This window comes from Paramormyrops kingsleyae, chromosome 3 (assembly GCF_048594095.1).
Source record: "Paramormyrops kingsleyae isolate MSU_618 chromosome 3, PKINGS_0.4, whole genome shotgun sequence".
NCBI classification, from domain to species: domain Eukaryota; kingdom Metazoa; phylum Chordata; class Actinopteri; order Osteoglossiformes; family Mormyridae; genus Paramormyrops; species Paramormyrops kingsleyae.
This window is the reverse complement of record NC_132799.1, coordinates 30610807-30636696: the sequence shown is the minus strand read 5'-3', so window position 1 is coordinate 30636696 and position 25890 is coordinate 30610807. Positions and strand designations below refer to the sequence as shown.

The 25890-nt window shown below is 45.7% G+C and overlaps 1 protein-coding gene across 1 annotated transcript; it reads left to right on the top strand.

The window, feature by feature from the left end:
- Window positions 1-1252: 1252 nt before the first annotated feature.
- LOC111843137 (lysine-specific demethylase RSBN1L-like) lies at window positions 1253-25409 on the top strand. The gene is made up of 8 exons (XM_023810434.2): window positions 1253-1806; window positions 3029-3157; window positions 9525-10093; window positions 17120-17257; window positions 18010-18152; window positions 20465-20632; window positions 22796-22904; window positions 23699-25409. Exons 1-8 carry the CDS (start codon window positions 1320-1322, stop codon window positions 24215-24217), a joined length of 2262 nt encoding a protein of 753 aa, XP_023666202.1. The 5' UTR covers window positions 1253-1319; the 3' UTR covers window positions 24218-25409.
- The last annotated feature ends 481 nt before the right edge of the window (window positions 25410-25890 follow it).

The window sequence follows — 25890 nt, the reverse complement described above, 5'->3', positions numbered from 1 at the left end:
CTATAGCTCCAGCAGCCTTGACCTGCCATTGGATCCATTTTTATGCTTCTGTTTAATAAACACAGACAGTGCATTGAATAAACTGATTCGGAGAGGTCTATCTAAACACATCAGCCCTCCACCTGACAAATTAATCGTTGAGACTGTCAGAGTGAAACTGTGAAACAGGTCAGCATTCTGCATAGTTACTGTTATCCGTAAGGGAATGTAAATAGGAAAAAATGGGTGATTAGGATATTAAAACACCACCAGTAGGTGGAGTTAATTGCCTGGTCCGGTTTGTATGTGCCACACTGAGATATACTGTATAAAACATTATTTGAATGGATCTATGAGACAAACTAAGTAACTTGTAAGAAGAATAGAGCTGTTTGTCACTCTTAACATTCATTGAATGCCGTTTGTAACTTTTTGAAATCCTTCACAAGAATTCATCGTCGTGACTCTGTTTTAGATGCTGTTATATGGTAGCAGCTACAGGGTTTGACACTAAACCAACATACTTGCCAAAGAAATGCCATTGCGGTGGATCATCTGTCTCATAATCTCTATTCCTACCTACCCACACAAAGGTCTTGGCTGGACTATTCCAGCAGGTGATTTGTCATCAACTTGTGGAATAATTGCAAATCAGAAACACTGGACACTCAATGATGCATCGGTAGCTGTTTGCCTGTGTTACACTGTGCAACTTGATATCTGCTATAAACATTTGAGACATCAATTTACATAAATTGGTAAAGTACAACAAACTCAGAGAACCAAGAAAACACATTTTTTCTATAAACCACTCATCATATTATGAAGTGGACTAAAATGTTACACAAAATAACCTACACTTCTGAAACAAAAAATAAAATGGACCTACTTCTGCTAAGTATGTTGTGTAATTATTTAATATTGAAAACGTATACAATTTATTTCCAACATATTTAGAATCTGAAAAACAACGGATGACATACATAATATATTATTAATATTATTTTTATGTAACCGTATATCGTTATAAAAGTCATAACTAGTTAAATAATTTTTGCTCTAGGCCAAAATTTCCTGTTTCACTACATATCTGCATATAACGTTACATTACTTGTCCCGTTCGTATTTACACGAAGCCGTAGCCTCGTCTTTCCCGCGTTCCGTGACACGTGAACGGCCCTCGCGCTCCGCCTTATGACGGGGTTTCGCTTGTCAATCATCCCGAGGCGCCGCCCCAAAGCCGCTCTGCCTGTCAATAACGGCGAGGCCCCGCCCCTTCCCTCTGCCTCTTACACAAACAGCACTAGAGGACGGGGAGAGTAAATAGAGAAAGCCCCAAGATGGCGGAGTCAGTGAGCTTCATTCACTTCGCAGCGGCGAATAAAAACCCACTCCCAAAGCCCAAGGAACATAAAGAAGCGGTAGAGGGTCGTCCGCAGTCGTCCCGCGACCATCACCCTCCACCCCCCAAGAAAGTTAGAAACGAGGAGAAGAGTCTTAAACCCAAGAAACTGAACGGGGAAGGCGGAGGAGCTGGAGGAGGCGGCACGGCGGATAAGCAACACCAGAAGCAGAGTTATGGCAGCCCGACAACATGGAGCATCGGTCCCATCAAGGCAAGCCACTCCACGGTGCCTATCCAGGCGCCCCGGCACAAGATTTTTAAGCAGAGCGATTTCCTCGCCCCCTACCCTAAGCTTAAGAAGCCCAAGGAGAAACGAGAAAAGGAAAAACTGAAGAAGAAACACAAACCTGTGTTGGAAATAAACAGTCTTTCCAGCTCTGGTGTAAAGAAGGAAAATGGAGAGGTGAAGTTGGTGCAGAAAGGTAACGGCAATGATTCGCAATAGGTCTGCAAATTACAAATAGAAAACAAGCATTTTGGTTATTTGTAAACTCGAGGTATGTTGCGCGATCGAGGCGATACTCGTGAATGTACTTGTCACACTCTTTCCGTTGCGGAATACTGAACATGTGGGCCATGCAGTAGCGGGCAGATAGATGTGGTTTATGTGGCGTGGACCCAGCACCAGGGTATTATTTGAGAGCGTCAACGTATATATTTATTTAGCATTATTTCCTGGCAGTGGCGGTGACATACATGATCATATATTTAACATGAAGTTCATGACCTTCGCCGGAACCGTCGCGACACGATGACTTAAATGTCTGCCCTGATTGACTCGTTTATCATTCGCTGCAAGTTTAATCGATGCGGTTTTATTATTCTGTGGCCGTTTTGTGCAATGACCAATAGCCCACTGGACCTCAGATTGCAGCAAATATTCATGGAAACATTTCTGTGTTGTGTGGGCGTATATGCTGTCTAGGATTTGTTTATCCACGCCTTTAAATTCAGTTCCTTATAGGGGCTTGTTAAGTTGTAGCGACAACTGAGCAATGCTCAATCGCAATGTCATTTCGATTTATTTATTTATTTCTTGTATACCACGCCCCCTAAATAACACCAGCTGCAGGAGTAAATTGCAACTACAGTCAGCCACGTGAAAAGACGGGCCTCCTGATTTTAATCCAACCACAGATGCTTTAAGTGCATTTCTTGTCTTATGAAGAAAAGCATTTCAGTTCTGATATTTGTCAAAAGCGCAGAATGTGATCTCAAGGCAAGTATTCAGAGTATCAGAGTGAAGCGTTCAAGAGCAAATTGTGATAAAAAATTTGCGTTGCTTAAACATTATTTTCATTATATTGTAAAGTAGCGGTTTTGGTGTGCTGTGGTATAAATATAGATGTAGTACTTGGCTTTCGAGTTGTGCAGTAACAGCATTTAAATTCATTTAGTCTTATCCTGCTTTATGAGAATATTGTTTTATAGTTACTTTTTTCCAAATAAAATGTATTATTCTGTAACCCAGACCAGGATAACAAGCTAGATGGATTGAAGGAATTTGCAGGACTTTGAATCTTTTACACAATATGAATTTTTGCATACACTTTTCACAGCATAATTGCCACGTGGGCACTTAAATTAATCAGATGTTATTGATTTTAATGGGGATGTACATGATCTTATTTTTTTCTGTTTCAGACCACAATGGCAGGGACAAAGAAAAAGAAAAGAAGAAGGAAAAGGAAAAAGATCGAGAGGAAAAGAAAAAACACAAAGTAATGAATGAGATTAAGAGGGAAAATGGAGAAATCAAATTGTTCCAGAAAGGTATGTCTTTTCATATCCCAGTCTTTTTTTCTGAACATGGCTTGGACCAAAATATTCCGTAGGTATTCTAAGAAATGTAGTTGTCATGGAGACTGATTCTCTGACGTCATTAAAAGTGTCTGTTCAGCTTTTTCATTGATTTCATTGGCTGGGACAAAGTTGTAGACCTACCTCACAGAAGATACGCCCAGTTCAATTTTTCCCACCATTACAATGGAAAATATTATTCTTCAAACCAATCTGTATTGGCTTTGCTATCAGACTGTTTTTTCTAAAATGGCTAAAAATCCATACTATATTCAATTTATTTTTCTGTAGCACCTTTCACAATAGTCACCCCAACGCGCTTCATATGGGTGCGTTGTGATACATTTCTGTATCCATATATTCTAAATGCACAGTAATCTGTTGTGAAGTAAATCTGTTCTGTGTAGTTCTATTTAAACAGTTTTAACTTTCAGTGCTATTATTTTTCTTGTGTTTGGAGATGTTTTATGAAATGACATGGAATTAGAATTCTGCCTGATGCAATTAAAGTTCTGGGATGAATTCCTTCAGACACCCAGCTTTTGGTGTTAATCAGTGCAAGCAGACTGGTTAGTTTTCAGTTTTCAATTGCCTTTTCACAATATTCAGATAGCAAAACATTAAAGCCTTGGTTTATTCTCTTATTAGTTTTTGCATTTGATTCTTTGTACAGTTTGTTCTTGGTAAATTAGGTTCTAATAGGGATGGGCAATTCAGGCAAAATTAGTAGTTGAATTTTGCTAGTCGTTATTCAAAAAGTATTCGAAGAACTCCGCCCCTACCACACACACATACATGGAGAAATATTTATTTGTTTTAATGCAAAATGAGATATAACTCGATGCTGAAAAAGTTTAAGATTGATTGGCTGGGAGAGCACATGCAGAGCGAACGCAGAAACAGTAGAGGTAAACTTCAGAACAAATAAACCACAAATAAATTAGAGAATGGATGAATCTCTACTAATTATATTGCTGCTAAACAATATTTAAAATAGTTAATTTATTATTTGATTTTAGGATCAATTTTTTTTTTTTTTCTCAATTTTGGATACGTTTTGGAATGACTATCCGACAGTGGTGGGACCCTCACTAGGTCTTGTACGTGCATTTTGAGCTTTGGTGCAGGTAGGAAACAGCAGCTCTCCTGCAGGGAAATGTCACAGACCATGTGTCGTCAGAGGCTGAGAGGCAATATCCTTTTTCTCTCTCTTCCCGCTTCTGATGTTGATCTTTGCTGGACCGATCATCAAATTTACAAGTTGGGGACATTCGACTCAGTCATTTGTTTGAATATGAATGAATTTTTTTCTAAGAAGCCATACGTCTAAATATACATGTTACCTGTGAACCTGTAATCATTAAGCTCGCGTGTCACGGACGCGAGCATTTGTTAACGCCGTCTCTTCAGTCATAGCTGCTGATAACCTTTCTTGGTCATTCAAGTCGCCGTGCAAATCGGTCTCCCTCTATCGTGCAACACAAAAATCCACCTCAGATTTTAAGGTGACTCAAGATGCTGAGATTCGTGTTGAACCAGTGAAAAATGAATCGATCTACCTACAAACTAAAAGAATTACATTGAAATTAACAGTGCTGTTAGGATTAAATTATATATATAAACTGAATTTTGACAAATCACTCAAATTAAAAAAAAAAAAAAAAAAAATGAGCCTTGGTGTGCAAACTACAGGCTTGTAGGAACAATAGTAGTTTTTTTAAAAAACAATTTAATAAAATTGCTGCGGGAAGAACCGTCTATAAAACCGGACCCTCACACTAAAAAGGCAACACAAAATATATTCAGTCACCTTAAGTAAGCTGCAAACTTGCCAAACAAGCAGAAATAATATAGCCTCATGTGATTACCTGTAAAAGAGCAACCCAGAAATAGACGAGCCCAGCGACGCTAAGAAATCCAGCCCAAATAATAAACATCATATGCAGGCATCGCTGATGAAATGTTCCTCTTGGAAAATGTCTCGTACACAGTTTTTGCAGATAGCTGATGTAGTCGTCTCGCATACTTAGCTTGGGCTCTGAAATTTGCTGATAAAGATAATTATGTTAAAGAATCAGTGTCAGTAGTTTTCCTTTAATATGCGGGAGATGTTCTATATTTACATTTTAATGGATTTGAAACCCCCTTCAAATCGGTGCTTTAAGTGTATCATTATGCCAAAATGGAAGAAATTTGAGATAAATCTTTTGAGCTAAATATTCTACCCGTGAGACTTTGATTCATTCCTTGACTGTTTGGCGGGAAGATATGAAGCCTCGTTTAACGTTTTCCCCAAACGGGCTTGAAGTTTACAGCTTGTAAGCTTCTGTTTTTGCCCTGAGGAAGACTCCCCGCTCTGCTACCCCCCCCCCGCAAGGCTGGCTGCAGCTAATTTTCTCGGCACGCTGCAGTCATTGGCGCTAAGGCGTTGTCAGCATACGGTAATAACGCTTCCATTAGGTTTGTGCTGTGGCCATATGCACCCACATGGCGTTGGCGTGCTCTGTGCCGCTCAGGTGAACTCCCGCTCCTGACTAAATGGCAAAAAACGGGACTGGTGGAGTTGACGGCGAGCTCATATGAGAGGATGTGAAGTCACCTAGAAGGCTTTGCCTTCCCCGGTGTAGTGATTCAAAGTGAAGTGCTTTTAGAGGGCTTGTAGAGGAGGCAATTATGGTGCTGCATAGCTATGTTGAAGCATCATTTGGCTTTCGATGACACGGTGCCGGTCCAGGACCCTGCTTTTCCCTGTGACGCATCTCACATGTGCCATTAGCCTAGTGTTGAGTTAGCCGGCCAGCTGCCCAATGACGAGTGAACCATTTAACCTGTAAAGGTTTTCCCAGTGTGACACAGTGGTTTGTGTCTTCTAGAGAAAGAATTCCGCTTCTGGGAAACCCTCGGGGCTGGTTTGCTAGAGGCCGCAGTTTGGCAGTGGGATGGAGGTTGGTGCGGCGCTGCGGCCGCATGGTATCGCTCGTATTGGTTATACAGTTAGTGCTCCTGCCGGCTTTCAGTGCTCTCTCTAATTAGAATAATTAGATGCTAATTAATGGCAAATGGAAAGTGTTGACTCCGTGCTGAACATATGCCGCGTGTGAAGTTTTCGAGCCCCGCTGTTTTTCTTTTCTTATGTTTTTTTGCGTGTTTGGCGCTGAGTGTTCTCTATGGCTTGCGGGTGACCTCTGACAGCGCCTCCCTGTGGACAGCGTTACGCCTTTGCCGAGTTAGCGGCCCACCACCCGCCCAGCAGGATTCGGTCACTGACATGTGGCCCTAACATTGGTTCCTTAATTCATGTGCATGTTCCTCATTGTGTGAGACACCTTGGCGTGTTTGTGTTTGTGCGCATGTTTTTGGTCGGTCGGTCCCTGCTCAGGTTCCACCCCCCAGCCACCGGGGGGGGCAAGCCGAGGTGCAGTGAAACGTGAGTGTGTCTCTCGGCACGTTTCACCCTCGTGCCGCTTGATCCAGACTTAGTGGAGGGAATGCACTCTTTGGACGCGTCTGTTTTAGACCCCGAAATGAGACGCACTCGTATTACGGCTTCCTGCCCTGTGTGCGCCCTGTGGGAGATCCGGCCTTCCAAACCTGGTGCTGGAAGGGTCTGTTATGCCAACATAACCTGAAAATACCTTGGTGCTCTAATATCTGCCAGTACGTGTGGGGTGGTGAGACGCTAAGGCTAATACAGTTGATATTGTTTCCCGAGGCATTCAAAGCTATATGCATATTCTGCCCCCTGGCACCTTGTTTGTTATAGTCTCTGCTATGAAGCCTCGTGTTTTCCGATGACATATATGTTAGTCTTCATTGTGCATCAGTCTAAGGATCTTGTGGAGGGAATGTTGCCCACCAGCCACCTCTGCCTCCTGGTGGTGCTTTTGAGCGTGGCAGCTCTGGCTTTTTGCTCGCGGCCCTCGTGAGCATCCCAAGCCGCCGGAAGCGCTCCCCGCGATTGTCCCATCAGCACTGTGTAAAATGCCACTTCTGAGCCGCTCGGGTCAGCAGAACAAGTGGGGCGGACTTATTTTTAGACCGTCCTAGCGACGGCTGCAGGGAGCTCCCACCAGGCGTGGTTTGTGGGAAAACTAACGTGGCTATGGAGTACGCAGGGCGGGCTCTACCGTTTCAGGGGCCCTAGGCAAAGCTTTGCATGGGAGGCCCCCATATCAAGGAAACTGGCGATTGTTTTGCTTCCTCTGCAATGCTAGTAATTTGGGAGCCTATAGGCAACTGCCTGTTTTCCCTGTAGCTAGATTCGGTATGTGATGTGTATCGGTATGTGATGTGTATATACTTTTATCCTGATCTTGTCTGGGCCCACTTGTGTCAATCAGCTGCCTAATTAGCTCATGCCTGGATCCGACCCTGGAAATATGTTAACGTTACAGCTTGCAGAGAGTAACGTGGCAGCTGTGTTTTGAATTGTACATTTCCGGAGGTAGGTTGTAGTGAAACAGCAGGGTGCCTCCGCTGGGGGTGGAGAGAATCCAGCCCAGATGGAGGAACAGGGGACGAGCGTGCATCCCCCCTGTGCTGCAGCAGCGGCGGTGGTGGTGGGGGGGGTCACTGTGCACCTTCATCTTGGTACTTTTACCTGCGTGAGTTTCCCTGGAACCCAGCTCAGGGAGGGCGGGGGGGTTAGGCTGCTGTGGGCTAAAGCATTTGCTGGGGATTAACATCACGTGAGAATGATGTAACCTGACAGGAAGTGGGTGGGATTTAAAAATAAAAAAGGGGATGCGACTGGTGTTGTGCATGTGTTAGTGACCTCACACTGGGTCTCCGTGTCGGATCGCGACTCTGTGTCGCTGGTCTGCGGAAATGACCCCAGGGCACCGTCCCCCCACCGCCAGTTTAAGTGTTACCCCCCCCCCCCCCCCCACCATTTGGTCTGTGATGTTTCTAGGAACCCTGCTTCCTCTAGCTGTGGGGCCTTGCTCTGTCATTTCGTAGGTATCAGAAACGCCCCTGTTTGCTGTGATCAGGCAGGCTTGCTGTTAAACGTTATGAATATTCATTTTCTCCTCCCCAGCTGTCAGGCGGTCTCGCAGCCCGTGTTGCCTCCGCTCCTTCAAAACGCGGCTCGCTCTCTCGTCGCCCCCGGCACCCGCCCTGCCCCAGTTTGTTTTTTCGCCTGCAGCGACTCTGATTACGCTTCTCCGTCGTTTGTGGTTTTCCTGTCGGCCTTCTGATGTAGCTGTGGGTTATAATTCCGGCTGGTGGATGTCGTTCTGCGGCGTGACACGTCTGCGTCTTTCGGACTCGTAAATAATGATTTAATAACTGCCAGTTTTTTTTTTTCTCTCAGAATGAATCACTTTTTTATCTGACACTTACTGCATATTGTGGGATTTTTACTTTTCTTTGCTAATGACAGGGGGGTTTTGTCTCGTCAGAATCTGAGATCACACACACACATACATGGTAACTTAGACATGCTCTTTATTTAACATTCTAGCTTTTGTTACCTTTGTGAGTGTTTTGTCTTGTTTTTTTCCCTCCAAAATTAGTCCTATAACTGGTGGTAGTTTTTGTGTGTTTAGAATATTTGTTCTCCTTAAATACTGATTCGTTAGAGCATTATTTTTCAGTTCCACCTGTCCCCCCACCCATTCCACAACAGGAAAATTCCATGACCCTCAGGGCGGCTTGAAGAGGTAGTGTAAGGCGAACCCATTGCATGGTGGGAGGGACATGGGGTGATATTCATCTCTCCCCGTGTTCGTGTTACTCCGGCAAATTAGTGGAGGCCCTCCGTGTCAGATTGGCGAGCCAGGCCGCGTAAAACAAAACCGCTTACGGCTGCCCGTTCCACCTTCATGTAAAACCATAAAACTGTCATTACGCTCCGTCTCGGTGCTGCATTCCTGCACAGTCGAAAGCTGAATCTGAATCAGTTCCCCAAATGCTATTGCTTTGCATCCGCTGCCAAGTTCTGAGGAAAAAAAAAAAAATCTGACGATCTCCCGGTTTAATTTGAGGTGAATTTCAGGGCAAGTTAAACATGGTTTGAAAGCGTCTTTCCTGGTCAGAATTTCCTCACAATATTAAAAACACTGTCAGCGCTGTGTGTTATATGCATATTCTCAAGAATAATTGTCTTAGAGTAATATGTTGTAGAGTAAAATTTTTATACAGCATTGTGCAGTTTTCAGTAAATCAGTATTTATTTCAGTATTGAGTGCAGTTTCAGTATTTCAGTGTTAGTGTCTTTAACACAACCTGAGCTTCTCTATGAAAGGACTCTGCTAAAGTCTAATGTTGTTAGTTGGTTACAATTTCAGTGTGAGAAATGTGTAGGATCTTTTTTAAAATGTGTTTTTATTGCTTTTAGTGGAGAAGATGAGACCAAAAATAAACTCTGAAGAGCTCCTGATGAAGAAGATGAAGAAGAAAAAGAAAAAGAAACACAAAGAAGGGGAGAAACGCAGGAGGCCCAGGATGCACAGCAGGTCGTGTCAGACCACTTGCTCGGGGCTGGTGACTAGCAAAGTGGTGACACCTCCCCTGATGCTCCACCAGGGCGGCGCTGTTAAGGAGGAGAAGGACTGCCGTGGGCAGCCGGGGGCACCAGGCACTGAGGGCCTGGAGTTCGCCCGACTGGTGCACGTGGAGCGGCAGCCCAACGGCGGAGCTTTGGTGGCCCATGCCTACAGCGAGGAGCTGGCCCTCCTGTCCCCTGCGGAGGCACAGCGCTTTGCCCAGGAGTTTGTCACGCTGGCCTTCAGCGAGAACGAGGCTGGCGCCGCGCACTTCGTCATGAGCATCGTGCATGGGGCCGCCTCCTACCTTCCCGACTTCCTAGAGTACTTCTCCCTCAAGTTCCCCAACTCGCCCGTCAAGATGGAGATCCTGGGGAAGAAGGATATCGAGACGACCACGATGTCAAACTTCCATGCTCAGGTGGGGGCATGGGGGCGTGTCTGTCACTGTTATCACTGTAATATCACTGTTAACTTCAAAAATAATCTCCTCAACTGATTATTTCTCAAACCAAGAACAACATACTTCAGTGGCCTAAGTTGTTATTTTTCTTGCTCTGTTGAAATTGGTTGTTTGGAGTGGAATTATTTTGGGACAGTTTTGAGATTATTTATGTTTTTTTTTTCTCTCTCTATTTGGATGCAGTTGTTTGACTAAATTATGTGGGCTTAAGTATTTCCCAGCTGCTTCTGGTTTCTGAGCAGAGTTCCATCACGATAAGCTGCATCGTAATGAGGGCTGATGATGTATTGCTTTGGTAATGGCTTCGTAATGGTTTGGTAATGGGGTTGCACGAGTTCAGCTCAGCCAGTTGTAACTATTTGGAGCTTCTGATGAGCAGAGTCAAAAATGCTGAATGTACGAATAAGTGGGCTGTGAGCTGCACTGATCGGCGTCAGAGATGCTAGCTGGACTATACAGTCGGTCACTGTGTTGGGGCTGTCCTGCGTCGATAGTGACGTGACCTCGGCAGATTGCTGGCTAAGCACTGTTCTGTCCTTTGAAGAGCAACTTTCATTTTCATTTTTATTACTCTCAAAGATGCTTAAATACTCTCTACAGAAATTCTCAGACACACTTTGTCTGGAAGTAAGATTTTGGTAAATTTAATAAGTCTGTTTTATTTTGATACCACATACAGTTTTTTGAGCTATAGCTATTGGGGTACCTCGCTTTCTTTTTCACAGCGCTTTCCATTGTTGATTGTGAGATTTTGCTACAAATCCTACTGAAAAATTATCATTCAAAAAAAGGTTCATTTTTTTGTCAAGCTTTATTTAGCATGGGTTAGAGTTAGGGTTAGGGTTATCTTTTTTTTTTTTTTTTTTTAGGCTTCTAACAACAAGGCATATGTTGGCAAAAATATCCTTTATTTTTCTGAACAAAAGTTATTTAAATGTGACATTTCTGCACAGAGAAATTATAAGCTAAATCTGAAGTGTTCTGGGCCAGTTTTTGTGTGCTTAGCTGCCAGTGCGGCTAAGGCGAGTAAAAGCCTATAATTTAGCTGCTCTTGTTCAATGTTCGTAAAATGCAGAGTATTGTTATATGGAGCAGCCCCATGATCCCTCGTCGATCCTCATATGAAGCATCGAGCACTTTGCAACAGAGTTCAACACGAGTGAAATCATCTCCGCAAAAAAAAAAAACTAAAAAACTAAAAAATTTGCTGTAGGCTTCCTGCCGCCTCGGCTGGTTAGGAAGGATTGGCATGCGTGTGCAGTCTGAGTCAGGCAGGTGCAGTGACGCTTTGCAGTTTTTCTTCTGCTTAATGCTGAATGCGGTTCCCATGACAGCTCCAGTGGTGCTTTAAATGCGACCCCTTTAGGCCGTAGAGATGAAACAGCGAAGGCCTTTCTCCTCTCCCCTTGTCGGGTCTTCGCAGGCTGTGTGAGTGCCATCCTAAAGTGTAGATTAATTGTGAATGGTAAAGGATGTGTCCCTTAATGTAATGTGAGAGTACCCATGTATGTTTTGTGGGGCATGGGGATTGGGCCTCAGTCCTTATCGATGTTGAACCCAGACCTACACGCTTGGCTGTCCCACTGGGTGAAAATTATTTTCCCTCCATTACACATTCAACAAATGCCTTTAGACTGGATCCCACTCCCCCGATATATGTGATTTATTTATTTTTTCCTCCTCTGTTTCCGGCTGGGTGAGGAAGGTGGGAAGAGCCTGGGGGGTTAACATGGCATGTCCTCCGCTGGCCGCAGTTCTGAAGTGTCTGTGGAATCATGGCGGGGCTAGCGTGGGAGGCTGGTCTCTCTGGAACGCCAACACAGCTGTGGATCACATTCTATGGGGAAGCTTTTATTTGGGAACTGATTCCCTGCATGTTAAATGGTGTGTATAGTGCAGCAGGGGGATACCTGGAGTTGATGCAGTGTGCTTCATTGGTTGGCAGTTCTGTAGTGATTTATAATTACTTGAACCTGGGGTAAAATGCAGTCTTGCATTTAGAATACGTTTATTTACTTAGGTTTGTCCAAAACGACGGGCAGGTGAGAAAGTTTTGGGTCAGTGAACAGGGTCAGCCTGTATCCAGAGCTCTGGAGCAGTGAGGGGTTAGAAAGCCTTGCTCAAGGGCCTAACAGTGATATTACTCTGCCGACCACTGGATTCAAACCCACAACCTTCTGAATACATATACCGATCCTCATAATGCATGCATTTGTCTTTGTGGAGTATTCTTTGCAGAAGTTTCTGAACAGAAGGTTGCAGGTTTATGTCTCAGTAAAGAAAACTGCTCTGTCGGTGCTTTGTTGAATTTCCAGCTGTCCTGATCAAGTGTAAAACCTGGTTTCCTGTTCTGGCAGTGTGGGATGGACACTCTATCATCCTGGGCCAGCTTGGAGTAAGGTCGGGTGCCTGGGACGTTGACGGGGGTGGGGGGAGCACGTTGGCTCGGTGCTGAAAGGCCCCCACTGAGGCCTGGCGAGAATGCAGCATATTCAGCTCTCTGGTAAACAGCACACTGGCAGCTGGGAGGTAGCAGAGACCTGGCCGCTTGCTTGGTGGGGGTGGGGGTGGGGGTGGGGGTGGGGGTGGGGGTGGGGGTGGGGGTGGGGGTGGGGGTGGGGGTGGGGACGGTGACTGTGTGAGGGGGTGGCAGATGGCCAGTGAATGTTTTTGTTGTCGGGGGTGTTCTGGTCCCTCAACTCTCCACCGTCACTCCCATAAAGCTATCCCTGCCCCCCCTTCCCGATCAGGGTTTTCATTATTGTCCGGTGGCCTTTATTTTCCACTTTACGAGCACGCCGTTCCTTTAAGAACAGGCCCTGAACTCCAGTGGTGATGACGCCGGACCTCTGCTTCCCGCAGATGTGAGCCATCCGCTCAGCCCCCTGTCATCGGCTGGCCCCTGTGTGCCGCATAGACCCGCCCTGTCACAGAAATATTCTTGCTGTTATTTATTTCTTATTGTGTGTTCCACGTTTCTGTTTATCCAGACCCGTATAAGAACCTGATTCCTGAGATACCCTCACCATGGGTATACAAACCCTGCTCTGGACAATAACTGTAATTGTTTGTGATTAAATTCTTTTTATTTAGTTTATGCTTATAATGGTGCCTTTTATTCATATCCGTTTTATGACATACCTGTATATTTTACTGAGGCAGTTTGTTTAGTATTTTTTTTTTGTTATGACAGTAGTGGTGCACTGATATTGAAATTTTGACCGATACAGATAACTGATATATTTTCATTTAATATCGCCAATAGCGTAAAGGGCTAATCTCTGAGGTGGGGGTGAAACTTGGCAGCGCCAATGAGTGAAATGATGTATTTTTATTCTGTGGAAAACAAATGATCGATTTGCGTGCCAGATATTGAAAATATATTGAAAACATTTCGCAGGCTGGTAGTTCGAGATGTGAGTGAGCCGACGAGATCCCTTGTCTTCCACTATGGAAAATGACTGTTTGTACAATGTGGTCTTCGCCATTGTTTTAGTAGTGATGTCTTTACCTTTTGGTACAGCTAATTGATAAAGTTTAAATATCAGCTGGTAATTTCAGCCAAGATTGACATATTGGACCAATACTGCTATCTTGATTAATGAATATCGACCAGTACCGATATGGTAACTGATATGTTGTGCATCTCTATTTAACAGGATGGTCTTTGGAGTCCTAGAAGTCATGCTGCATGATTTAGTGGGTGTATTTCTACAGTGTGACTGTGGCCAAAAAGTGTGTGTGTGTGTGTGTGGAGGGTGGATTCTTGTTTAATAAATTTGAAAAAGCAGCCATTGTTTCTGCTGCAGCTGTAGATCTAACTCTGCTCAGACCTTGTGAAAAATGTGCTACAAGCATGGAAGGACCTGGAAATTCCCTCTTTGCCATCACGTCATTTGTGGGGTGAGTTGTAGCTCCGCCTCCTGTGCCCAGGCTCCTCCCACTGCCCGGGAGGAGTGCTGCTGGCCTTCCCTCTCCTGTGCTACTCAGGGTTTCACCCAGGTCTTTTAAGTGTACCGAGGCAGTTTGTCACCTGTACTGACCCAGCGCTTTGTGGTTTCACGCCCCAGCCGGAGGGTTGCTGGATCCCTGTGGTAACGTGACCCCCATTTAAACACCGGGTGCAGTGACACCATGCGAGGTTATCCTTATCACCAACCCTCCCCCACACGCACACACACACACACACACACACACACACCTCTGAGATCCACAGTGACGGAGAATTTTGCAGATTTTTTGTGGGCTTCCCTTTGAGCCTGTTGCTCCATCCCCGAGGGTTTGAATTATTGTACTTTTTGGTTGATGAGACTGGATTCAGGGTGACCGATGGCGGGGCAGTTTTACTGTAGCGCGACAGGCCTCCGCCCGCTCTTAAATCAGGTGCTCCAGGCCGTGTCCCCGGCTGACAGGAAGCACATTTTCACTTCCCAAACCCCTGCGTCTTGATTTCCTGTGGGGCTGCGCTGCTCTGGGCCTGCAGGCATTATTCTGAAGTTCACAGTTCTTTTAGGTTCTGACAACACCCCTGAAACATTCCCACTGTCCTCTGTGGCTGTGTGTGTGTGTGTGTGTGTGTGTGTGTGTACGCATTTGTGAGTGCATTTGCAGCGTGGCATTCCTGTTTGCCCTGAGTAACCCTGGAATGCCATGCTTTTTATTTTATTTTATTGTATTCTCCCTTTCAGGTGTCATTGGCCAGTTGTTCTGTTCAGTGTGTGTGTGGTCCAGGTATACATTACATTGTGGGGACATTTGGTGATTTTGATGTTGTGGGGACCATTTTTTTGGTCTTCACAAGGGGAAATTAAATTTTGATAAAATTTTGATACTATGAAAAACAAAAAATGCCAAAAGTCTTGAATTTTGTTTGGTTACTTATGGCTAAGGTTAGCGCTTGGTGGGGGTTAAGGTTGTCATTGGTGGGATTTGCCCATAGAAATTAATGGACAGTCCCCTAAAATTGTGTGTGTGTGTGTGATGTGACCACACAGCAGTTTAGTGTTGTCCCATGTCCCACAGCCCACTTGCCTTTCTAGGGGATTGTGGGATTCCTGTCTGGCCCCGTTTGTAAGCACCGGCCCGACACTGTTATTAGTGGCCCCCTTTGCGCAGATTCTTTCTCCTGTTTTTATTTTTAAAGCGTATTATTATTTTTGGACTGGCTGGAGGGAGAGAAACTCAAAAAGAGGCGACGGCCCCAGGAGTCCCATGGCGGCGAGGCAGAGTCTCTGACCTTCAGCATGTAAAAAGTGCCAAACCTGTCCTTCTGGTTCCGCACGGTTACTGTACTTTGAATGGCTTTGCTGCAGGCTCTCTCGCTCTCTCACTCTCTCGCTCTCTCGCTAGCTGTCAGCAGTATATTACACTTCGGATCCCAAACCCTCATGCAAATGCATATCAGATACTGTACCGTGTGGGCTTGTGTTTACATGCTTTTTCAGAACCTCAAAGGCTGACTTGCTGACAGGAATGTGCTGAGGCCTCGCTGCCAGAAACGCTGTGAGATTTAGCGAAACCAATTGGGAGAAAAATGCATTTCTGTAAACACACATCACTGGCATGTAGTGTCGTCATGTGACCTGTAAATTAATATTTAAAGGCCCAGTTCCAGAAAATGAACATGGGTTAGGCAGCGGTGTTTCCATTTGTTCAGGTGTTAACCTTTACCGGCAGTCGGTTTTGTAGGTCTGCGAGAGCTTCATTGTTTTAAAGCTGCGTGTTTGGTCAGCTGATCTGAGGAGGTGCTTCTTTCAGACGTGACAATGGGCTGTCGCTGGTCTTAGGCGGGCAGCCCCGGTGCATGATGGGATGTTGGCAGAAGCTGCTTACATTTTATGAGCAGAACTCCGGAGTCACGTTGAGGAAGTATGGGGTGGGGGAGCCTTCTGGAAGCATTATGGTTGTGAGCCAGCTTTCAGTTTGGGGCACCTGGCTTCTGAATGGCACTGACTTTGTACCAGAGTGGTTTAGCTGGCTGAGCAACTGAATCTGAAGGAAGGAATCTGAAGCTACTGCTACTCAGGAAGGGTAGTCTCTGAGGCCGGTTCCGTCGTCATGGGTACTGCTTGAGTTGATGTAGTGATTCTCTTAAACGAGTGACATCACACCTGCAGTTAACCTTCTGTGGTTGCAGCACAATAGACACTGCTTCCACATATCAACATGTGTAACATGCAGGACACAGTACGATTATACAGTGCTCACAACGTCTTCTGGCGTTTGCTTAATTCTGTTAAAATGTGGCAAATGTGTTTTTATGTTATTGCAGAGGTGTTACTAATTAAAAAGTACCCAATGAGACTGCTTGCCAGTGAACATTTTAACTTTCAACAGCTCCTTTTCAATATAATTTGAGTTTTACTCAAATATAATACTACTAATTAATGTTTTAATTAATACTACTGCTTGTTTCTAATGTGATAGATATATATTTGTAAACAAATGAATAGAGTAATGATTTTTGTTATAAAACCAATACATTTACAATATTTTTCCTGAACTAAGCAAGTGTCCCAGCTCTGTGGGCACTGTATGTAGACCGTTATTGCTGCATTCGGTCATTGCATGCAGGTCTGTGTTAAATTGGGGCATGTTTATCCAGATCATTTGGGGTCTGGTCTGTTACCTCCTGGCTGCTGTGTAGATGAAGTGTCTCAGGAATGGATTAGCTGGCTAGCAGGGTGTCTGCTCTGGATTGTTTCAGGAAAGTAATCATTTGGATAGTGAGTTGCTTCCTCTATTACATTAGGTTTAGTAATTAGAATGTAATTGGACGCAGCTCTCCAAGACCGGACTTGACAACAGCCGAGTCAGCATAATTGGTGCACTAGTGCTGCAGTCTTCTGAACCTGCTTCAGCTCTGCATTACTGGAGTGGGAACCTTCTGTCAGAAGCATGATCCCTGCAGGTCGCTCTCGGCGTGACTGAACGTGACAGCAGGACATGGCTGACCTGCGTTCCTGTCTGTCTGTCCGCTTCCAGGTAAAGAGGACCTACTCCCATGGGACATACCGCGCTGGGGCCATGCGACAGATCAGCCTGGTGGGCGCCGTGGACGAGGAGGTGGGCGACTATTTCCCAGAATTCCTCAGCCTGCTGGAAGAGTCACCCTTTCTCCAAGTAAGTGTGCATGTTCAATGCATGTATAAAAAAACAGCTATTATAATCTATGGTAAGCCTTATTTACTGGAAACTTCGAATATTACCGCCAGAACGTTTAATTTATGTATGTTGAGCATCCAGTTAATCAGGTGCCCCTTACCACAACCACCTTCCCCGAAACTGTCTGCGGCAGCGTCACGTGGCCAGGGGGCGCTATTTAAAGTAGGTTGGCAGTTCTTCTGGGACTGCGCTGCGTGCCGTTCAGTGGGGGAACAGGCACGGGAAAGGATTTAAGCGACTCGAAACAGGCTAGCTGGGAAATGTCACCCTGGTGGACGGCAGGATTGGGCCGACATCCCTGCGGTCCAGGCGGTTCTGTCTGTTTTCAGCACAAAATGGGCCAAATTTTTTTTAAATGTATTTTTGGTTAGTTTATTAGTTATCGTGGGTTTGTGAGATGACCTCCCCACAGGAATAGGTTAGTTTGAGTTTTGGAATGAATCTCTTGAAACGATCTAAGTGCAACTTTGTTCACTCTGTATTTCGCTGTTCAGCACTTCTGAGTTCTGTGAAATAGACAGTGGTCCATTAGTCAATCTCCATGACACATAGTGATTGACAGCTCCGGTGGCCAATCGGCTGTGGCTGTAGATCACTGTCAGTGTCGGTGTCTGTGCTTTCCGCAATTTGGGCTGGTTTAAACCTAATTGGCTGGCCGGCTGCCTGTCTGTCCCCCTTATTCATCATGCTCCGCCTCTTTCCCTGTCCAGCGCACACTGCCCTGGGGCACTTTCTCCAGCCTGAGGCTACGCAGCCCCACAGAGAGCGACGACGGCCCCATCATGTGGGTGCGGCCAGGGGAGCAAATGATCCCTGTCGCCGACATGCCAAAGTCCCCCTTCAAGAGGAAAAGGTAGGTGGCGCTGGTGGGCGTGTCTGCGAGGGGCTCTGTCAGGCAGGGAGGGGGCTCTCCCCGTGACGTCCATTTCTTGTCCTGTAGAGGCAAAGTGCGGCAGGAGAGAATAATAATTTGGGTCAAAAACGGAAAGAATGTGTTTTAATCAAGTGCGTAAATAGAACAAAGATTTGCATACTCCCGCTCGGCCCAAAGGAACAGGGAGGTGACATCACGTTCTCTCAGTGCGCCTCTCATGAAGAAGCCTTTCCACTTACCGTACGAGGGGGTGAATCTGAGAGGTGCCATGAGTTATTTTTATAAACGCACACCTGTGATATGAGCATAGCGGCAATATTTAGAATGTGTGAGCCTCCTCATTAAAAAGACAAATGACACCTGAAAGCCACGCAAAATACAGTCCAGTGGGGGAAACTATATATACACATCGATGTGGCTGTGTGTGGAACTTTTTAATCCCTATTATTTTTAATTTCAGTCAGTGTTTTTTTTTTTTTTTTTTAAATATCGCAGCTTTTTTAAGAGCTCCAGCCTATTTGAAAGGCCTCTGATGTCGGGCGGAATCTGGTTCTTGGTTTGTTCTTTGATATGACATGGTTTGTCCTATATATGAGTGGGGGGGGGGGGGGGTGTTGCCTTTCCTCTGTATCAGTGAGCAAATGTCATGCTGTGAACCCCTGTACCCATTTGAGCTGCTGATCTGGGTTCTGTATTTAATATTAATTCATAGATCACGGTTACTTTTTCCATTGTGCCGATGCCCGGTGTACGTTTGCGGATGGAGTCTAATTTTACTCCTGGCCGCCTTAAGGTGTATCTGGTGTATCTATTGAGGTTCCGGCCGCCTGTTCTCCTTAGGCTCTCACTGGGGATTAGTATCCAGAACTCGATAACGTGGGAGTGTGCAGATAAGATACCGGAGACGCTGCTGACTTTGCGCCAAAAGGCAGCACCGCGGTAACCTGTGACCATCACTCTGCACAGTATGGGGGTTTCTGGGATGTTCTGTAGCGTTTGCGGACGACGTGCGTAGGTAAAACCTCACTGGTTCTGCGATGACTATCGTTCTTGGCATGTTCTGCTTTGGGTGGGGGGGGGGGGTTCCCCTCCGTTTCTTTGAAAATAATTGAAATGCTAAACAAAAATGAATGGAAATTACTGGCTAATTGGTTCGAGCAATTATTAAATGAATGCACTTGACTTTTTTTAAAGGAAATGTATCACAATTTTGTAGAATATTTGTTTTATTATTGGTTAAAATGATGCGTAACCAAATGTGTCTGGCGTAGTGGTTTATTTTAAGAATAATTTATCCCGACTTTCACAGGGTCGGTGGTTTGAGTCCCACTCTGCGTGCGTGGTGTTTGCATGCCCTGTCTCTGCTCTGGTTTCTCCCGGCAGTTCAAGGACAGGTGAACTGGCAGCTCTAAATGTCCTATAGTGTGCGAGTGTGTGCATATGTGTGTGCACACCCTGCACTGGAATTCCTTCCGGGGTGTTCTCCTGCCTCATGCTCAGTTATATAGCTGGGATAGGCTCCAAACTTCTCGATGAATATGCACCATAGACGGATGATCGGACGCATCATCTATATTAGTGATAAATGTTCAAAGGGTTTTGTGTCTGAACAGCCCGACTCTGAGGCAAGAGGGTCTCCTAGTGGTTAAGAATACAAGCCTGAAGGTTGTCAGTTCAAGTCCCATCTGTGACTCTGGAGTGTTGGTCTTAAGTACTTCAGCTGATTTTTCTGTATAATATCTGTAAATGGATTAGTACTCTGGGCAAAAGATCACTTGTAGAATAAAATTGTAAATATTCAGAGCTTACGGAGCGGTTCTTATGATAAGTATATATTTTCTGGCCACGGCATTGGTTTTGTGCCCTCGAACCTGTGAGCACAGGACTCAACCTGATTTTGCCAAAGTGCCCCATCTGCACGCAGCAATAGCCCTCCTCCGAGCCAAGATGGCTGCCTGTGCGAGTGTGTCTCTCAGCTGCCCCCTCAGGAGGTTGGGTGGAGCAGGATAGGCCCTGGATTAGATCCCGGGTAGGATAGAAAACCTACTGGATGTTAGCTCTCCAGGACCGGAGTTGGAGACCCCTGTGCTAGACAGTAACATCCATGACGTTGCTGTCATGGCAGGCGTGCGCCTTGCCTTCCAGGTGCCAGTTTGGTGTTTCTCACAAGCTGTCAAGCAGCATGTCTGAGCAGTTGAGAACCATTTTGGGTTGTTCTTCCTGGCGGTTCGGACGTTCCAGCTGCGCCCTTGTCATTGAGCCCCCTCCCCCCCTACACCTCCCCCCCAAAGGTCAACCAATGAAATCAAGAATCTGCAGTACCTACCTCGGACCAGCGAGCCACGCGAAATGCTCTTTGAGGACCGGACCCGCGCCCACGCCGACCACGTCGGGCAGGGCTTTGAGCGGCAGACCACGGCAGCGGTGGGCGTGCTGAAGGCCGTGCACTGCGGGCAGAGGTGGGTTTGCCTATGCACTCGCGCACACACTAGGGGTGGGCGGTACACCGCTGTCATAGTCATTACCGGTGTGATTGTGCGCCACGATATGGATTTGCACCATACCGATGACACCATGAGTCTACAGCCCACCCCTATTATACAACAGCCTATTTATAAAAAATAAAGCATTTTATTTTCTTCAAAGCTTTAGTTGTAATCTGAATACTTATCTTCATATAGTATATGTAACCGGTTTATCTGCATTGTGTGATTTTTCTGTTACACACTTTGAGGGGGTGTAGCGATAGCAAATTAGCAATTCAGAATGAACAGATCTTCTGTAATTACACAACAAAATAACCTGGTTACATATATATAGTAGCAAATTAAAGTAAAGCATATTCGCTAAATCAGCATATATATGCGCTGCATCCTTCATGCAAGGTGCATGATAAAAGGCACAACTACCCAGTTAACACTAGAACCACCCCTTTCCCGTACCAATGAGCATCAAACTCCTTTAACCTCCAAGCTAGACGTACTTCGGCGTATGCAGCCCTTTTGTTTGCACTAATGTGCCATTAGTGTTAATGACAGCAGCGAATCGAATACCCCCAACCAAAAAGCCGTAATGTTCCTAACAGAGGGGCTGCTCTGTCCATGAAATCATAAAGCTTAAAAGTTTTTTCAAACGCAGTATGTATTTTATAAAATGTTCGATAAATAGACGTGGTTTATTGGTGACTTCATGTTCGTCAAAGTTTACGTTATTTAACAATTGTATAAAGTTATTTTTTTTATACAATTCAACTCAGGTGAAACAAAAACGTACGTTTTCAGCATTTCAAAATAAGAGAAAATAATGTGAAAATTGTGCATGTTTAAATAAAGTGCTTAACTTGAGCTGTAAAACCCTAATACAGTCGTGTCTGTCATATATTTTAGTGTTCATGGATTGGATGGTTTTCTATAATCCCACACCGGTAATAAAATTAAAGTTTTAACATAAATGCATACGAACTTATCACTTTAATTGCTGTTAGAGTAGGATATGGACGGTCTTATTATTTCGAAAAGATGTAGAACGTGACATGTTTTTCTCATATTCGTTTTATTTTTCTGGGAGTAACAACGCGAACCGAATGACAAGCCGTTTCAGGCGAAAACAGTGCATTTTACTTTTTATTTCAGATAAAACGCGGCGTTGCCAACTTTGGCCAAAATAATATCACGATTTAATACAGTCACCATGCAAAAAGTGAAAAATACCGTGATAAGTTTAGGTGGTATCGCCTGCCCCCCCCTCGCACACACACAGTCCACATATTCATATCTTTATGGGGACTTTGCATTCATTTAGGGTATAACCGTAATCCCAACTATGATGACCTTATCCCCTACCCAGCCCTAACCTTAAGTAACCTAACCATAGGTAATCAAACAAAATAAGACTTATGGCATGTTGTATTTTTCTAATTGCATTCACAGATTTTTATAATAATGGGGTTATCCTGATGGGGACTGAAAAAAATGTCCCCAAAAGGTAAAAAGTTAAAGGTTTTTAGCACATTGTGGGGAAATTTGGTCCCCACAATGTAATAAATATGAGAACACACACACACACACACACACTCTGCGGATTTCCATGCTCATGCTGTATCTGATTCCGAACTCTGCCGTATGGGACCAGTGCTGACAATATGCACGCTAATTTAAAAAATCCCCCGAAAGGTAAACGTAAACATGTACAGCATACAAAGACACACACAGTTTCCAGGTTAATCTCCACTAATGAAACACATCTGTCTTACATGGAAATATCCTGAAGCATCAAGGGGATGAAACGCAGACTTTCCGCTTTGCCGTCTTCCTGCATGTTGTGATGCTCCCTCCGGCGATGGCCTCCTTGGCCAGGCTGGGAGGAGGTGCCGTGCTGCCTTCTCGCTGCGTCGCTTGGTGAAGGCGCTCCTCTCGCTCCGTGCCGGATGCTGCTCTGACTGTAACATGTCGGCCAAATGCCTTGTTTACCTAGTGTGAGGAAGGCAGCTTCTCCATGCGGCCCAAATTATTGCCAGTCTCTATGGTGCGGGAAGCTGCAGCATCCCGTCAAGGTCTCAGCGAGGGCATAAAGCTCGGGAGTTGGATGGGTGTGTGGCTGACGATCTGGCCTTGTCTCCGCAGTGCGGATCCCCCGCGGATAACCAAAGACGTGATCTGCTTCCACGCTGGAGACTTTCAGGATGTGGTACAGAGACTGCAGCTGGACCTGCACGAGCCTCCCCTCTCTCAGGTGGGTCTGGTTGAGCTACCTGGCTCATTGAGGAGGTAGCATGATGTTGGAGTCTGCCCTGTATGGTATGTGTGTAAGTGCCCTGCGATGGACTGGCATCCCATCTTAGATAGGCTCTTAGATAGGAGTGAGCGAGCGGTGGATGGATGGATGGATGGAGCGAGCGAGCGGTGGATGGATGGAGCGAGCGAGCGGTGGATGGATGGAGCGAGCGGTGGATGGATGGATGGAGCGGTGGGTGGATGGATGGAGCCAGAGAGCGGTGGGTGGATGGATGGAGCCAGAGAGCGGTGGGTGGTTGGATGGAGCGAGCGAGCGGTGGGTGGATGGATAGATGGAGCGAGCGATCGGTGGGTGGATGGATGGAGCGAGCGAGCGGTGGATGGATGGATGGAGGGAGCGAGCGGTAGATGATGGATGGAGCGAGTTGTGGATGGATGGATGTTGATGCGAGTTGTGGATGGATGGATGTTGAAGCGAGTTGTGGATGGATGGATGTTGAAGCGAGTTGTGGATGGATGGATGTTGAAGCGAGTTGTGGATGGATGATGGATGGAGCGAGTTGTAGATGGATGGATGGAGCGAGCGAGCAGTGGATGGATGGATGGAGCGAGTCGTGGCTGACTGAAGAGGATTAGTTCCCCGGTGCCCCTGGTGGCTCCTCTGGCTGAGGAGTGGTGCTGTTCCACTCCTGTCCGCTGCATGAGCAGCTCTTAGTCACAGCTTTGTGTTTGCGTGGGAGATGCGGCCCTGCGGCGTGACGCTCTCTCCTACCCCCCACCCCCACCCCCCAGTGCATACAGTGGGTGGATGATGCCAAGCTGAACCAGCTCCGACGGGAAGGTATCCGCTACGCCCGCATCCAGCTGTATGACGACGACATCTACTACATCCCCCGCGGCGTGGTGCACCAGTTCAAGACAGTGTCGTCTGTCTGCAGCCTGGCCTGGCACATCCGCTTGAAACAGTACCACCGCAAGGCAGAGGATGGGCCCCAGGACTGCCCACAGCCACCTGACCCCGCCCACTCCCCTGCTGACATCACCAGCCATGGACACTCCTCCTTCACCCACATCAAATCAGAACCTGTGGACTCGCCTCTGGCCCCCCCACCAGAGAATGAGCCCAAACCTCCCGATCCCCCAAAGTCTGGGACTGCTTTAAACAAGCCCCACGCCAGCACTCCCCAGAGGTGGAGCGAGAAGCAGAGGGACATAGCATACCCAAAGCCCCCAGTCATCCCCCAGGACACACGGCCCCCCACCTCTTTAAAACATACCCTGCATGAGCAGCATAAAGAGTTTTTATACTGATTTTTGTACCAGAGATTAACCCCCCACACACACACACACACACAAAATGGACCAGTGGTATGTTATATGGGTTTGTGAGTCCGGTGGGGCAAACATCAGTCTGTTGCCATGTGGAGATGTGGAGCACAGGTAGCTAGACACATTCCTCGGGGCCTCTCTCCAAGCACTTCGAGCTGACTGCCTCAGCAAGCAAACAGCTCCTCACATAATCTATTTTTTAAGTTGTAGGATCTTATAGTTGCCATAAGTACCAGTTTTGGTTTTTTTATGACAATTCTTTTAACGACCCCTTCACCCTCCATAGAGTTTATTTATATTAATTTTTTGTTCAATTTTAAATGTCAGCACTGTAGTGTAAATATTTTTTTGAAATTGTAGTGTGATTTATACCTAAATTTGAACCTCCTAATAAAGGTTCGAAACATTGGGGCGTTTTTCCATTTAAACAGGTGACATGGAGCCCCTCTACGCAGGATTTGATTGGACAGAGAGGTAGGTCACATGACCGAAGAACTTGTCCTGAATGCAGCAAACAGTGAATAATGTATGTAATGTATGTAAATAATTGGAAGATGGGCATTTATACCATAATATTTTGTTTGCATATATGTATTTATATATGTATAATTTACATGAAATGTAGATCCATAGCACTTTGACGGGTAGGGGAAGCTCGTGGTTCAAGTTTGATTGGACAGGAGATCTTTCTGCATTTAGCACAGTATGCAGAGCAAACTGACAGGAGATTGTTTTAAGTCCTTGTACTATTCAGCTTTTTATAGTGGAGTTGACACTGGTTTTAATGGTGTGTTCTGTGAAGAGGAGGGCTAACTGGAGCTTAGCTTATGTAAGATGTCCAACGTTACCTGGTGGACTCAAAGGTGGCGTGACAGCATGCAGCGTCTTTTCACACAGACCATCTGCTGTGGTATACACTTGGCTCACTAGTGCCTCCTGGTGTTGAAAGCAAGTCTGTGACCACGTACTGTCTGCAGGCGGCTCCCCGGAAGAGTGAGGGAGTGGGGAAGCTCGTGCTCATGTTCCAAAGACTGTGCTGTTGAAAATCTGTGTAAAATCTAGCCCGCTTCCATCTGTACGCCCTTACCACTTCACCCATAACTTTTTTTTACTGATCAAATGTCAAGCGTCAATTTTTTCTCCCTTTGTTTTATAAAAGTGAGAGTTGAAGAGACCTTTTCATTTTATTTTAAGAAAACGCACATTTATTTAGTTCTCTTTTCTCTGCTTCTAGAAGCTGTGTTTATCCCATTTTGGTTGATGCTGACCATTAGGAAGTTCACTCCTTGACTATAAAGCCATCAGTAACATCTAGTCTCGCGCGCGCGTGCACACACACACACACGCAGTGGTTGCTGCTAAGTTGATATACTGAAATACCACTAAGTATTATCACTTATATCCACATGGTTGCATGTATGGACAAGCTCACCCTGTTCTAGGCAGTCGGTCTTTGCCTGAGAGAGCGTCACTGAACAAAAATGGCTTACCAGGTCAACAACGAAGACATTTATTTACAAATGTCCTCATGACGTAACCTCCGCCGGCGCTGTGGCTGTTGTATCTGATGTGCTGTTTCAGACCTAGCTGCAGATCGCTGGGACCTGCTACAAAACCTAGAGTCAGCAAAGCCCCCTGACGGGACGCGAGCAGGA